Source organism: Akebia trifoliata, chromosome 2, assembly GCF_017979445.1.
Source record: "Akebia trifoliata isolate Shusen 1 chromosome 2, ASM1797944v1, whole genome shotgun sequence".
Lineage (NCBI taxonomy): Eukaryota > Viridiplantae > Streptophyta > Magnoliopsida > Ranunculales > Lardizabalaceae > Akebia > Akebia trifoliata.
This window is the reverse complement of record NC_141376.1, coordinates 4,046,706-4,061,599: the sequence shown is the minus strand read 5'-3', so window position 1 is coordinate 4,061,599 and position 14,894 is coordinate 4,046,706. Positions and strand designations below refer to the sequence as shown.

At 32.8% G+C, this 14,894-nt stretch overlaps 2 protein-coding genes across 2 annotated transcripts; one reads left to right on the top strand and one right to left on the bottom strand.

Moving 5' to 3' along the window:
* Positions 1–651: 651 nt before the first annotated feature.
* On the top strand, positions 652–3,551 carry MAN7 (Glycosyl hydrolase superfamily protein). Its single transcript, XM_086423467.1, has 5 exons — positions 652–1,042; positions 1,155–1,349; positions 1,503–1,625; positions 2,419–2,621; positions 2,758–3,551. The coding sequence occupies exons 1-5, from the start codon at positions 719–721 to the stop codon at positions 3,212–3,214; spliced, it is 1,302 nt and encodes a 433-aa protein (XP_086279593.1). The 5' UTR covers positions 652–718; the 3' UTR covers positions 3,215–3,551.
* Positions 3,552–3,775: 224 nt separating this feature from the next.
* Positions 3,776–9,106, bottom strand: LOC147408899 (glucose-1-phosphate adenylyltransferase large subunit 1-like). The gene is made up of 14 exons (XM_086423459.1): positions 8,367–9,106; positions 8,044–8,166; positions 7,628–7,801; positions 7,342–7,434; positions 7,128–7,211; positions 6,665–6,720; positions 6,060–6,153; positions 5,721–5,906; positions 5,556–5,636; positions 5,343–5,429; positions 5,161–5,265; positions 4,656–4,762; positions 4,283–4,343; positions 3,776–4,187 (listed from the first exon to the last, which is right to left on the bottom strand). The coding sequence occupies exons 1-14, from the start codon at positions 8,604–8,606 to the stop codon at positions 4,086–4,088; spliced, it is 1,593 nt and encodes a 530-aa protein (XP_086279585.1). The 5' UTR covers positions 8,607–9,106; the 3' UTR covers positions 3,776–4,085.
* Positions 9,107–14,894: the final 5,788 nt, after the last annotated feature.

Genomic DNA, 14,894 nt, shown 5'->3' with positions numbered 1-14,894 from the left:
TTCTTTACTTTTAATCGATGTGTAATAAGTAAAAGTTGGGGTGCCAATAACAACTTTCCAAAAGAATGGTCACTATGATTATCACATTTGATTAAAGGGTAACATTTGACAACCCATGTTAGGAGTTAAAATTTATCTTGTACGACTTAAAAGTTTCAGATTTGTGAGGACAATCTCTATGATGAGGAGATCACCCTCACAAAAATTCAGCCCAATCTAAAACTTATAACCCTATAAAATTTGATTTACAAATTAATGATAAAAAATCTACTATCCATAATTCTAAATAATTTTGATGGGATTAGAAATTTAAGATTGGACATATTTTGTGAAGATAATCTCTTTATCATAGTGATCATTCACACTCTATTCCAAAACTTCTAGTGCTCTAGGGCAAAGGCATCGATTCCGCATTGGCTCACAAACGTTGTCTGCCGGAAGGGAACCTTGATTGAATTCTAAATCTGAGAACTTCTAGGTGAGTCAATGAAATAGGGTAGATCCTCATACCTGTGAACCATTTTTAATTAAATTTACGACTACTACATTACTATGAAGGGCATTTTGGTCTGCATGAAATGAAAATGCAATACAACTCTATATTAACCTTTTTTCAAACTGTTAGTGTTTTTATTTTTTACATTTTTCACATCCATTGTCTATTTAATCATATCTCCTCTGCTTCACTAGGGAGAGAGATAGAAAGAGAGAGGGAGAGATGAAGCATTCTAGTTTAATTTTCTTAGTCCTTCTGTTGATCCAACAACAGGGTTTTCTTCACAAAGTTGAAGCAGGGGATGGGTTCATCAGAACCAATGGAATACATTTTATGTTGAATGGGAGCCCTTACTATGCAAATGGGTTCAATGCTTACTGGTTAATGTATGTGGCTTCAGATCCATCTCAGAGAAACAAAGTCTCATCTGCTTTTCAAGAAGCTTCAAGCCATGGTCTTACAGTTGCAAGAACTTGGGCTTTTAGTGATGGTGGTTATAGACCTCTACAGTACTCTCCTGGCTCCTATAATGAACAAATGTTCAAGGTTAGTCTTTTATAACTTGATCTCTATTTTCTTTTTCTTTTTCTTAATCTTAGCTGTGCAATGTCTGTGATCTATCTGGTTTCTTATTTCCTCCTTTTTCTTTTCTTAAAAGGGGTTGGATTTTGTATTATCTGAGGCTAGAAAATATGGGATTAAGCTTATATTGAGCTTTGTGAATAACTATGAGAATCTTGGAGGCAAGAAACAATATGTTCAATGGGCAAGAAACCAAGGGCAGTATTTGTCATCTGATGATGATTTCTTTACCAATCCTGTTGTTAAGGGATACTACAAGAACCATGTTAAGGTGAGTTTTTTTTTTTTAATCCAGTTTGGATAATGGGTTCTAATAATACTAGTGTCTGCTCATAACATGAAAATTTTAGGATTTTATTTATAATTTAATTTATGGGATTAATAATATTTATTTTCTATTCCCTTTTTTTCTTTTGTCATTTAGAGTGTTCTTACAAGATACAACAGCATTACTGGAGTAGCTTATAAAGATGATCCCACAATCATGGCTTGGGAGCTTATGAATGAACCTAGGTGCACATCAGATCTCTCAGGAAGGTCCATACAGGTTAGAAAACCCTTCTCCTCTATTTTTCTAATTTTTTTAAATTATTATTATTTAACTTTAATGCTTGTTTTTTGGATGCTTGAGCTGAAGTAGTGCCTCCAAAATTTACTTTCTGATAATTTTTTAATTTTTTGTGATCTGAATTTTCAAGATATTTGCTTTCAAGGGAAAATTGAAAAAAAAAATCCTTAAAATTAGGGACAAATCATTTTAACTGTGCCTTTGTACCCTTGTGGTTGAACTTGGAGCACCTTGACTATTATCCTTTGTGAAAAACCCTGACCTCTCAAAGATAGTCTATGAGGGGAGGGGGCATATCAGGAATTTTCCCAGAATGAAAATTAAGAGATATTTAAGTGTCATGAGTTTTTGTTAGAAGGGTATCTAGTCTAGAAAGTAAACTTAATTGAAAATTCTTGGATAATGACTAAATTGTTCTATTGGATTTAAATAAACTCAAAAGATTCACCAATTTTGGAATTATAATCAATTAATCCAATCTAATATGGTTAATTGATCCTTGAAGATATGTGATGAGATGCACCATAGCGATGATGTATTGCATCTCGTGCACATTATTATAGTAAATCTAACTTATCCCGGCTTGGAATACTTGATTTTTCGGGATCAGAGCTAGAATCAAGAGGACCTAGGCTGAAATATTTATTAGTGTTTGATTTTGAAAATAATGGTGGCAAACATTAAAATCAAATATTTCTTCAAATGTGTTCCCTTTGGAATGTTGTTGCACTTCAGTCCTGCTAAGTTCTCTTCAATGCTGTTTGTCTGACAGGGTTGGATTACAGAAATGGCTTCTCATGTAAAATCCATTGATAGAAATCACTTATTAGAAGCTGGTTTAGAAGGATTTTATGGAGAAACATCACCTCAGAAGAAACAATTCAATCCGGGTTTTTCTGTTGGAACAGACTTCATTGCTAATAATAAGATCAATGGAATTGATTTTGCAACAGTCCATTCATATCCCGATCAATGGTAAGAATCATCCAACAATTTAGAAAAACCTCAAATTTCATGAAAATATAAACAATGGAAGCTCCATTTCCTCATTTCAAGAAGAAAGTACTCACAACCATTAACGGGTGTTCTTGCAATTTTGTTCTATGAACAGGTTATCCAGCTCCAACGATCAAGCACAACTTTCATTCTTGAACAATTGGCTTAACATGCACATCCAAGACGCACAAACCATTCTCCGAAAGCCTTTACTCCTCGCCGAGTTTGGAAAATCATCTAAAGATCCTGGTTTTAACTCCTACGAGAGAGATTCCATGTTCAATACAGTTTACTATAAGATCTACTCATCGGCTAGAAGTGGAGGTGCAACTGCTGGTGGGCTGTTCTGGCAACTACTAACAGAAGGAATGGATTCTTTCAGAGATGGGTATGAAATAGTTTTGAGTGAAAGTCCTTCGACAGCTAATATTATTGCTCAACAATCTCAAAAGCTTTATAGAATAAGGAAGATGTATGCGAGACTGAGAAATATTGAGAAGTGGAAGAGAGCTAAGGAAATTAGAAGGGCTCAGTGGTTGGCAAGAAACAAGGGGAGAAATATGGGTAATTGAAAAGTACAACTTCTAGTTAACAAAAGCAATCTGGGTTCAAATTGTATAGTTAGTATGGTTTGATTTCCATTACGGTACTCTGCGATCTCCTTGAGATGAATGTTGTTCTTCCAGGGGAGTACGTCGATAATTCGGTGTGTTTTCTATAATTTTATAAGTTGAGCTTAGACTTTTATATACTTCAGCTTCTACCGAGCGAAGATTACTTGAAACTAATGCTTAGCCTAGGTTGCAGTTACTTTGAGAAATATACGTTATTGTTACTAGATGGTGGCATATGTATCAGAAGAGTTTATTTGTAATTTAAAATATTAATTAAAGGGGTTTTTTATGATTACATAGTAAAATTATCTTTTTGTAATTTTGAAACATATACTAACCGACGTAGGTGGGATTGCAATTTTCTTTCTTTTGACCAAAATAACCCTGATTATATTAAGTTTAAATGTGAAAGTGGGGGAATTTATGAGATCCAAATTTTGGTGTCGAACCACTTCTACTCCACCTTCTCTCGCTATGCTAGTAAAGAAAATAATTTAAACCAGTGTAGGCCTTGTAAGATCAGATAACAAGTATATTTTACCCATCTATTTATATTATAAAATGAGATAAAAGTGCCATACATTGATGAGACCATACTACTGAACCAAACTTTTGTACAGAAAGAAAGGCAGACTGCCCTTTTATTTTATCAGGATCCTTCCTAATCTACTATACTTCTCCGTAGGCCATTCTTGTTTCATCTAAGAAGAAAGGTGCCGCGATCATCTTTTCTTTAACAAAGGAGAGCTAAAAACCACCATCCTTTCAGCTTCTCCAGTACCCCCGCATTAGACAATGAAATCCGAAACCCGAGGAAGTGCTCTTAGACTTATATGATAGTACCATTTTTGATTGTTGCATTCATCATTATAACAACGATTCCAGATCGAATATAGAATCCTTCGTTTGGCCTGTCTGCTTCTTGAACACCCTACAAAGCCAAGGCACAAGAAATTTGAGTAAATAACTGATGCATGAATTGGATTGATTGTGCTTTCAAGACATTTCGAAGCACACTATACTTACCTCTTTGTTTGTGATGACCACATCTCTTCCTATCTTAGCATTCTTGTCGATTATGCAGTCCCTTCAACATAATCATGTTAACACGTCAGAAAATCCTTTGTTTGTGTGTTTGTGTGTATGTGTGTTGCTCAGCATATTTACACGCAGATATGATGCACACTTTTCTTGAGTTTTGCAATAAATTTTAACTGATCATAAAAGAGTGTATAATGAATTGTAGGATCATCAACCACAATAAACTTTGGGTCATGATATCTCCAACATGGGTCCCAATCCCTGATCCAGATTGATCACCACAAGTTCCATGTAACATCTCAAGAATTAGTAAAAATTTAATCTGCATGTGTGGGTGTGTATTTAATCATATTCTCACCTGATTTTAGTATTCTGTCCCACACCAATTGGAACTTTACCCTCTGCAAGCAAAGATGCAATTTCAGCTTCAGTTTGGTAGTAGTCTGCACCCATCATCATGGTATCCTGAAAAGCAACATCATATTCATATTCAATTTTTTTTTTTTTTTAGAAATGCCCTTATACATGAAGATTTGCCAAACTTATACTTCAATTGAGTATCTAGGTATAACATATATAGAGGATATCTAACATGGTATCAGAGTACTAGGTTCGTATAAGTCATAGGTACGATTATTTCCACCCTTATGGGTGAGGGGGAGTGTTGAGTGTATATTTTCCTCCACTCTCGAGCTTGTCATGCCACAGTTAAGCCCCATGACCCCTCTTATATTCATAGTTCTCCCCATCTCCAATAGATCAGATCGGTTTTTTGGAGTAGTTTGTTGGTTAACAGCCAATTCTTCTTAGGTTCCCTTTGTCCTTAAAGAAAAGAAATTTGGTCAGAAACTATGAAACGTCACCTTCAGATCAACACCGTGTTCTAAACGGGAACGCACACCCACTACAGAGTGTTGGATGCTACATTCCCCCAAGAAGCATCCATGAGAAATTATTGCATCCAGAATCTGCAAGAACCAATTGAAACGTGAGATATGGAAAATGTAGCTGATGCCATCACCTGATCCAATGTAAACCAGCATACCCGGCATTTATCAACTTTGGTTGGTGGTAAGAATCTAGGAGATGTGAAGAAAGGAGTCTTTGGGTCATAAAATTGGAATTTCGGAGGCTGAAATAGAAACAATAAAATAAATATGACATTAATTGAAAATTTCACGAATGCATCCTTGCTGTTTAACTGAATAAACAATCCATATTGAAGTAAAAAAATGTATATCAATGACAATAAACCAACCTGTTCTGTGAGGGCTAAGTTAGCGTCGAAGAAAGACTTTACTGTTCCAATGTCCTCCCAGTAGTCATTAAATAAATATGCCTGTTGAGATAGAATTTCAACAAGTCATCACTTTCACTCTATGTTCGATAGATAGATCTATTCAAGTACATGGTTATCACTTACTTGAACATTGTGCTCCATCACAGATGCTGGAATGATTTCCGAACCGAAGTCATTGCATGTAGGATACCTCCACCTCAGAAGCTTTAGTAGAACATCTGTTCTAAATACATAAACTCCCATAGATGCAATGTAAGGAAATCTTGTGGCCTCTGATGGAGACAACCCCAGAAGAGTGGTGTCAACTTGCTGTGGTGCACCAACCAAGATTCTTGTTAGGACTTTTATGTAAAATAAAAGATATTTGGCATACATAAAGGAAGCAATGATGTCCAACCCTTGGGCTAGTATATACTACTCATTTGAATTTATGGGATTCTATCATATTAGAGTATAAACTACCATTGCTTTCAGGCCAGCGCCCTTTGGTTTCTCAGAAAATTGGACGATGCGTCCACTATTGTTGATCTTCATCAATCCATAATCTGATGCACGGCTGCCAGATACCAAATTAACTTTAGATTAACGCCAAGAGGAATAAACTAAAACAAGTATTTATGGAAATAATCATCTTTTCAGGGATGGAGGCTTTGTCAAATCCAAATGGTCAAGCCATTCCAAAAAATTAAGTCTTCATATCTAAAATCTTTAATTGACCAAGGATGTCAGGAATACCAGAATAAGGTTTGGGTTTTTTGGTACGGGGATCCACGAACATTACTTCCCCAAACCCAGAGTACCAATAGTTAGCGTAGAATCTGTTTTTTCACATTCAGGCAATATTTCAAAATTTCACTTCAGTTAATATTTTCATTAGCTCAGAATAGAAATAGTTCGAATGATAAAATAAGGGAATTCATATCAGAGTTTGTGTCTGATAATAAAAAACCATATGTAATATTTCTTGGTAACAATAAAAATAAGAGAATGAAGCGGTAAAAGTGGAAAAAAAAAAAAAAGGATAAAAGGAGAGACAAATGTATTAAGGAACAGTACACCTAACATACCTGTTATCCATGGGAACGCATGACACTGTGATATCAGCATTTGAGTCAATATGCTTCTGCAAACACATAAGATATTGGTAAAAAGTTTTCTAAAAGGTGGACCATCAGAGGATAATAAAATGTTGGGATATTTACGAAAAAGTGATCAACTATTGATGAATTCAGACTGTTCATTTTAATTACCAAAACATGAATGATAACGAATTCAGAGGCTTTTAAAGTGACTATTTCGCAGGTTTAAAGTGACTAATTGGAAATAGTCAATTTAAACCAGCAAAATAGTCACTTCAAAAACACCGAATTCGTTACCATTCTAAATTTATTTATTTTAATGAAAAAGTGATCATTCACGTTTTGGTAATTACAATGAAGAGTTATCTGGAATCGTAAATAACTCATTTTCAGCTCACGAAATAGTAATTCACCCTAAAATGTTCTGCAAGTCATGGTAGTGACTCAGTACCTGCACAAATTCCATGTAGTCCATCCGATAAAGATGATCACCAGACAATATCAGTATATTCTCGACGTTCTTGTTCTTGGCATCCTACAGGAAACAATCCGATTGCACAAGACACCATCTTTAGAACTTAATTAAGACAGGGTAACTAAATGGAATCTTCAAACACTTTTGTTGGTAGAATATGTGCCTGTTAATTAAAGTTTAATATTCGAACCTCAAAAACCCATATAAATTGTCTCACAGCATCAGCTGTTCCTTGAAACCACTTCATTCCTGACTCCCCTGGTGTCTGAGTGGCCGCTAGAACCTGTTTGTCGGGTCGAGAGAAATTATATGAAAAAATAAAATAAAAATTCTCTTTACAATCCTTACAACATATGCAGCAATTAAAGTTAATTTCACAAAAAACTTAACCCATTTTCAAGAATCTTATTCATGTACTTTATATCTAAAGATATCTTAAACTTAAGAATAATATCACATAATAGATTGGATCATACATCTACAAATCCATCCCCAAAGTTAACACCATTTCCAAAATTATATGTGCGAGAGATATGTCGATTGAGGGAAGCAGAGTTGAACTGAGTGAGGATGAAGATCTTGTTTATGCCACTGTTGATGCAATTGCTCATCGGAATATCAATAAGCCGGTAGCATCCTCCAATGGGAACCTATATGTAGAACACATCAAACATCTTAAGATGAAAACCAATATCTATCAACTCATGATCAAGAAAACAAAAAACAATAAAAACAGAACGCGAAACTATATAATTAACATGGAAAGATGGAATTCTCTCGGAAAGACTGAATTAGGCTTATCTACAACTATAGATTCCTAGTCATGACTACTTGGTGTAATTAAACTCAATAGATATGAATAATTTAAGAACATGAATCAGTATTTTCTTACTGCGGGCTTAGCTCGTCTGCTGGTAAGTGGAAAAAGACGAGTCCCTGCTCCACCACCCAATATGATCGAAGCAACACTTTTGGGGTCTGCCTTTTCCTTGGGAAGCACTGGTGCTCTTCGGGTCTGAATAAAAATGTTCCAAAGAACCATTATCAGATTAAAAAAAGTTAATATCAGAATCTAAACCAACTTTATAATTGCACATATAAAATGAAAACTAAAGCTTTTGCAGAGAACCCATTGAACATAAAAGAAAAAAAACATATATGTTTATTAGTTTATTAAAAATGGAAATGGTTTGTTGTTTCATTGGAACTACTTACTATAGTCTCTTTGTTGACATCTGATGTAAGAATAGAGTAAACAACACCTGACTTACTCCTTCTACTCCCATCTTTAGTTTTCATACTCTTATCATCCAACTTGGTACCCCAAACACCACTCTTCAAACTTCCTCTGATCCTCTCACCCAATAACCCATTCTCTCCATTACTAATACTACTTCTCTTACAAACTTTCACAAAATGGTCATTGGCCTTCAAGGTTGCACAACAAGTTTCCATTGCAGTAGTAGCTGCCCTTCTACAGGAAGCCTAGAAATCGATAGTCCAGAGAGAGAATCCAACAGAAGAAACTCAAATAGCAGGAAAAATCATAAAATTTTTCCAATACCCAAATGCTAGAAAAGTTGGATCTTTAAGCCCGGATCACAGAAAGATTGAAAAAGTAAGGAAAAAAATAACAACTTTAAGTCATGATTCAAAGTCTCAGATACGGTAGCTTAAAAATCAGATAATAGAGATTAAAAGATTAACAACCCAAATCCCGAAATCGTATAAGAAGTTTTAAAAATAAATAAAGAAACTCAGATCACAAAGCGCAAATCACCGAAATATCTGGAGAACTGAAAAATGGGTATCTAAGATGTGATCAGATTGAATTAAAGTCTTCCAGAAATACGTGAGTAGTGATGGTTGGTTGGCTATTTGGCCGTGGAGTGGTGGGCTTTTATTGACAAGTCATGTGAGCAGTCACGAGAAGTAACGGAATTCTACGATGTTTCGGCGATTTAAGTGGCCCTTTATTTTATTTTTTTTTAAATTACTTACAGCAACTCCACAGCAATACCCATCCCCTCCCAATTGCTGATTTGGGTAATGTAGTCCAAAAAAATAGTCTTCAACTTGAGACCCATCCCTCATCATCGAGTCTTAGGCATTTTCAATATCAAAAAAAGATACTCCCACTTGGTTATCCATTCTTTTTGGAGGGAAAAAATCCAAATCCAAGCAGTTATGTTGAAAATAAGTCAATTTCAAAAAATTTTAAATTTGAATTAAATTAAAAAATTATTAAATAATTTATGTGTAGTAATTATGGATGATACGGTTCGAATGCATATTACATGGGTACTCATAATTGCTACATTAGAGTTGCTCTTAAAGGACTCGACGAAGGGATTTCTTTCTAAATAGTCCTTAAATTTTGACGATAACCTAATCGTCACTTTAGTAAATTCTTAATGGTATTTCATTGGGGAGCTCGCCAATTTTTATTTATTGTGAAGGTCAACATTTTTATTGTCAAACTCACCACATTTTATTATGGAGTTCACCACCTTTTATTGTCGAGTTTGACATTTTTAGTGTTAAATTCATCAATTTAAAATAAATGTTGAACTCAACTATAAAAAGTGGTGAACTCAACGCTGATAAAACACACCCATTTTCGTTTTTCAACTTTTTTTATTTATCAACAAAATACATAAAATAAAATAAAAACTAAAAACTTGAGATAATGACTTGTTTAGATGATTTCAAACAAAAAGAATTATCCTTGATCGATTTTCATCCAAAAATAAAGAAAAAATTTGAAAAAAAAAAGAAGCCCTATTTTCTTAAAATACATCTTCAAAAAACTTGAAAATGAATTCTTCTTCCTTCTTAAATTCAGTCCAACGAAATAGAGTTTATGAAACTCGATTAGGATTTCAAGAATCCAATTTTTTTAGATAAAAACGATGAGATCAAATAGTTAGGACACTCAATCGTGAGAAGTGTGGTGAACACGGTTTAAGGACTGATTATAAAAGAAAATTTTACTAAATAGACTATTAAAGAAGCTCTAAAATTTGGGGACTAATTAAAAAGAAATCCCCTCGCCAAGGTCCTTTAAGTAATTTTTCCTCTATTTTTTGATTTTTTTAAAGTGACTTATGTAGCATTTGAGGCGATGGGAAACCCAATTAATGCCAAACACATATCCATCTCATGTCAGAAATATTTTTAAACTAAGGGAGTATTTGATTGCAAGAAAATATTTACCTTTTAAATGATTTGTTATGCAAATTATGTACTAATAAATCCTTTTCTTTTGTTTGAACACATCATGGAAAATCATGCTGAAAATCTCTTTGTATTCTTTTATTGGATCATATAAGTTTTTTTTCTAGATTTTTTATATTCAAGTCTAGCCTTATTAACCTAGTGAGATTTCAAATCTTACAAGGGTCATTAAGCTCACTTTGTGGCATCCAAAAAAATGATACAATGCCACAAGGATCTAGAGGACAAAATTCTAGGAACTTACCTTAAAAAATAAGAATTTTTTTTTAAAACTTGAACAAATTAAAAAAGCCTAAAAAATGTCATTTTTCACCTTTAAATTAAAATTTTAAATTTGAGAATTTGGTGTGAATTCAATAATCGTCCATTTTCCAACCCTTTGATTAAGTCCATTTGTTTTTATTCAGATATGAGTTTTTACATGAAATCTAAAGGCCTATAGTGTTGGATTTGCCAATTTGGTAATCCGTTTGAACTCAACAACCTTTCGTAAGATTTGAAATCTTTCTAGGTTACTATGGAAAGTATTTCTCTCTTTAAAAAAAAAATTAATTAAAAGATTTATTTGTAATTTAAAATCCAAATTAAAGGATTTTTAAAATTTATATAATAAAACAAAGGATATTTTTGTAGAGCGTAAATCTAATATCATCAATTCTACAAGGGGTATTAGTAAAATACCTTATTATTTATTATAAAGACCGTAGAACCTAAACATCTCTCAGTAGTTTTAGTTTTGCTTTAAATCATTTTCTAATCGCATCAACTAATACTATGTCATTTGCAAATGACAAATATTAAGGTGTGATCATAAATACGAGAAATTACTTCATCTATATATGTAGAACTTTTAAATACAAAGCCAAAAAAATTGTTTCTTGTTATGAACAAATGTAAGGGATTATTTGATTTACTTCTTTAATACAATAATATTATACAATCATCCATTAAAAATTTACAAAACTATCAAGATGTTGACATGGCATGAGAAATGTGAAAGAATCGTTATAATCTCACTATCCCCCACGACATACTCAATTGACTCCTCCTAACATGACATGTGCTAGAATCATAGATTTATAATCCTTGGGATATACAATTACAATTTTTATTAGGATGTGCAATTGTGTATCTTGAAGAGTACATATCTACAATTCTCGCATGTGTCATGTAAGGGAGTCGATTGAGTATGTCACATAGGATAGTCAGATTATAACAATTCATTTTGAAAAGAATGGCGATAATATAATGCCCCCTTTGATGCATACTCCAATCACAGAATCCTAGATTATTTGTCTAGGGATATACAAAAAAAAAAAAAAAAGATTTATAATTATGTGTATCTCAAGACAAATGATTTTTAATTGTGATGGGGAGAGTGCGACCAAGGCGGGCGTTAGAAAATATTGTTCTTTCGAAAACATGGCCGTACACTTGGGTAGGACAGCCCAAAAGTCTTTTGTTGAAGGGATCGTTAGCCGTTCTCCTTGATTACGGACTACCCACCACACATTTAATTTTTTTAAAATGCCTTCCTACAACGCTTTATTGTAAATTGAAGTAGATGATTGAGAATTCTCCTGGTTTCTTTCGTTATCAAGTCGGATGTCTGACAAAACCTGGTCGAGCTATCAAGATTTTACTTATTACTTAATGTGAACGGCTGATATTTGTTGTTGGAGTGTCCCCATGATGGTCTAGCTATCAAGATTTTACTTATTACTTAATGTGAACGGCTAATATTTGTTGTTGGAGTGTCCCCATGATGGGCCACCACGTGGCTCGGTCGCCTGTGTATCTTTGTCATGATCTATTTGTCGTATTGATTTCTGTCTCTGCCTCTTCATGTAGCTGATTTTAGTTTCGCCTGTCCAAGGAGTCATACTCATTCTATAATCAAGCGTGTGAACAATAATTTTAAAAATATTCTCCTTACCAAGTAAGTAAGTAAGATTTGAAATCACATTAAAGATTCAATGGATTCCTGTAGATTATACCACATTGACCATTCAACATCGTAGCGTTTTAGATTTTATAAAAAAAATTTAAATTAAAAATAAATAAATAACTAATTTTTTTTTTAAATTCATCCAACGGTTAAAATGAAAAATTAGCAAACTTATTAATATAAAATTAAAAATAATTATTTTTGAATTTCTTTTTTTAAAATTTTGTGTCTTATATCCATATGATATTAGATTATATTTTTGGATGCTACAGAGTGAATTAGTCAGACTCTTTTTACCTAAGAGTGTTACGAACAAAACAAAAGAAAAAAAATATTGATTAATCAATAGAGTAATAGTAACATCAAAATCACATCTACCAGCTCAAATCCTATGTGATAAGGAAACCTATTGTTTGTCCTATGTATTTATCTTTTGTACACGGTTCATCCCATCCCCATTCCCAATTCTAATACGTAAGTAATTAATGACAAATTTAACGGCCTTGATTGATCTATTTGTATCACTGATTGAACAAAAAAATAAATTAAAATTCTATATCAAGAAAATGATAGAAGATAGAAACAAAATTACCTTAATTGCATTCTTGACTAATCAAGACTTTACCTATATAATAATAATCTTTATTGTTATAATGAGAGAAGGTGGAAGGAAGTAGTTCGACACTAAAATTTAGATTCTAAAAATACCCTCACCTTAACATTTAAATTTAATATAATATAATCATTTGGTCAAAAATTAAGAAAATTGATATCCCATGTCTTAAAATCGTATTAGTTAATTTTAAAATTATAAAAATAAAAATAAAAAATTTATAATGTAACTTTTAAAATTATTATTTAATTAATATTTTAATATAAAAAATAACTGGTAAATATACACGTGTGTTTTTGCACATACCACGTAATAGTAATAATAATAATAAAAATAAAATAGGGAAATAAGTGAATAACTGAGTAGATGATAATTGATAAGTTGACAAATAATTAGAGGATGACAAGGGCATAAGTAAGTGGGCAGAGAAAACAATGGATGTGATGGTTACAGAGGTTTTAAACCGCACACGTGGTATAAAATTTTAATACCTGCACATCTGATGCATGCTTCTATTATTATTACTTTAGTACAGATCGTATGCACCCAGGTGGAGGATTGAAACCCTCCTCTCACATCTAAACACATGCCACGTCAATCACAATCCAAAGAATTTTTTATTTTTTATTTTTTATTTTTATGACGATGCATGCCTCTATGATTCGTTGCAGCAAAAGGTCAAAACATCCCATTCCTTATGAATGGAAAATGCTGGAGCTGGACTGCCCTCATTAGGCCCTGCGCTGACACGAGAACCGTTGATTTTTAACATTTACCTCGAGGAGATGATGTTGAGCACATTGTCAAACGAAGGCAGAGTAGTACAACTCATTGAATAATTATAAACTGACACCAAACATACAACCCTAACGAGTCATATGTTGGACTCATAGATTCTTTTATAGGGATACACAATAGCACATATTTATAAATTATAAAACTGTGTATCCGAGAAAAAAAAAACTACGTTTTCATCACCCGCTCCCATATAATAAATAAATAAAAAATTTGCCTTCCGTCAATAAAGAATATAGATGTCATCCTAATCAACAATTCTACTTGAATGTTGAAAAGAAGAGAAGAATCAAAAGCTCTTCCATTGTGATCCACTTTATTTAGAAAGAGTTGTCGTTTTTACTCGAAAAATTTCTCAAATCACAAATCAAATACAAATAATAGTAGAAGAGCGTTTTCGACTCATAATTGATAACTTCAGGTCCCCAACATGAATTCTTTTAAAACCCTCTGATTCACCTAGACGTTGGTTCAAAAGATAATATAATTAGGGATCAAAATATCACGTCTCTTTAATGTTTTAAGCAATTATCAAGAAAAAAAATTTCTAACCAAATATTAAGAAAGTAGGGGAAACTATGCTATGATGTGTCTTTTTTAATTTTACTTTTAACATTATTTAATTCATATAAATTGTGAGTGATTAAATTCTTCAAAAAGGTTCTCATCCTCTACTTTCTCTATTATTGTATCATTCAATCACTTGCATTTTAGTTCTCTCTATATATGATTATACTTTGATGTGTAAACTAGTAGAAATTTTAATAATAACAAATTTCAAGATTATTTATCGTGTATCTTTATTTTTAAAATTAGATCTTAAAATAGAGATTGTTTGTCTTTGATCCAATCTGACATTATTTTGTCTAATATTTTATTAGAGATTTCTATCATTTGAGAGATAGACACATTTTTTTCTTCTTCCAAAATTTTGAAATAGAGATCTCTAAAATTGTAAAATCTGACAAAAAATAATAATTATTCTTGTTCTGATATCTGAACATACACACTAGTGAGCCAAGTACATCCTTGTACTTTTGTGCGTAATTTGTGTTTTCTTTGCTACTTGTTTTTCACAACGTAATCTCATTGAATGAACTCCGTTGATTTCATAATCAACATTATACATCACTCTCCTAATATTTGACTT

Excerpts from the sequence above, each read along its gene's own strand:
- LOC147408899 (XM_086423459.1), bottom strand. The coding sequence starts at position 8,606 with ATGGAAACTTGTTGTGCAACCTTGAAGGCCAATGACCATTTTGTGAAA. Across the intron at positions 5,430-5,555 it reads ACTTAGCCCTCACAGAACAG|CCTCCGAAATTCCAATTTTA; the intron begins GTTGGTTTATTG and ends TTTCTATTTCAG. Across the intron at positions 5,266-5,342 it reads CCAAAGTTGATAAATGCCGG|ATTCTGGATGCAATAATTTC; the intron begins GTATGCTGGTTT and ends TGGTTCTTGCAG.
- MAN7 (XM_086423467.1), top strand. The coding sequence starts at position 719 with ATGAAGCATTCTAGTTTAATTTTCTTAGTCCTTCTGTTGATCCAACAA. Across the intron at positions 1,626-2,418 it reads TCTCAGGAAGGTCCATACAG|GGTTGGATTACAGAAATGGC; the intron begins GTTAGAAAACCC and ends TTTGTCTGACAG. Across the intron at positions 2,622-2,757 it reads CATTCATATCCCGATCAATG|GTTATCCAGCTCCAACGATC; the intron begins GTAAGAATCATC and ends TTCTATGAACAG.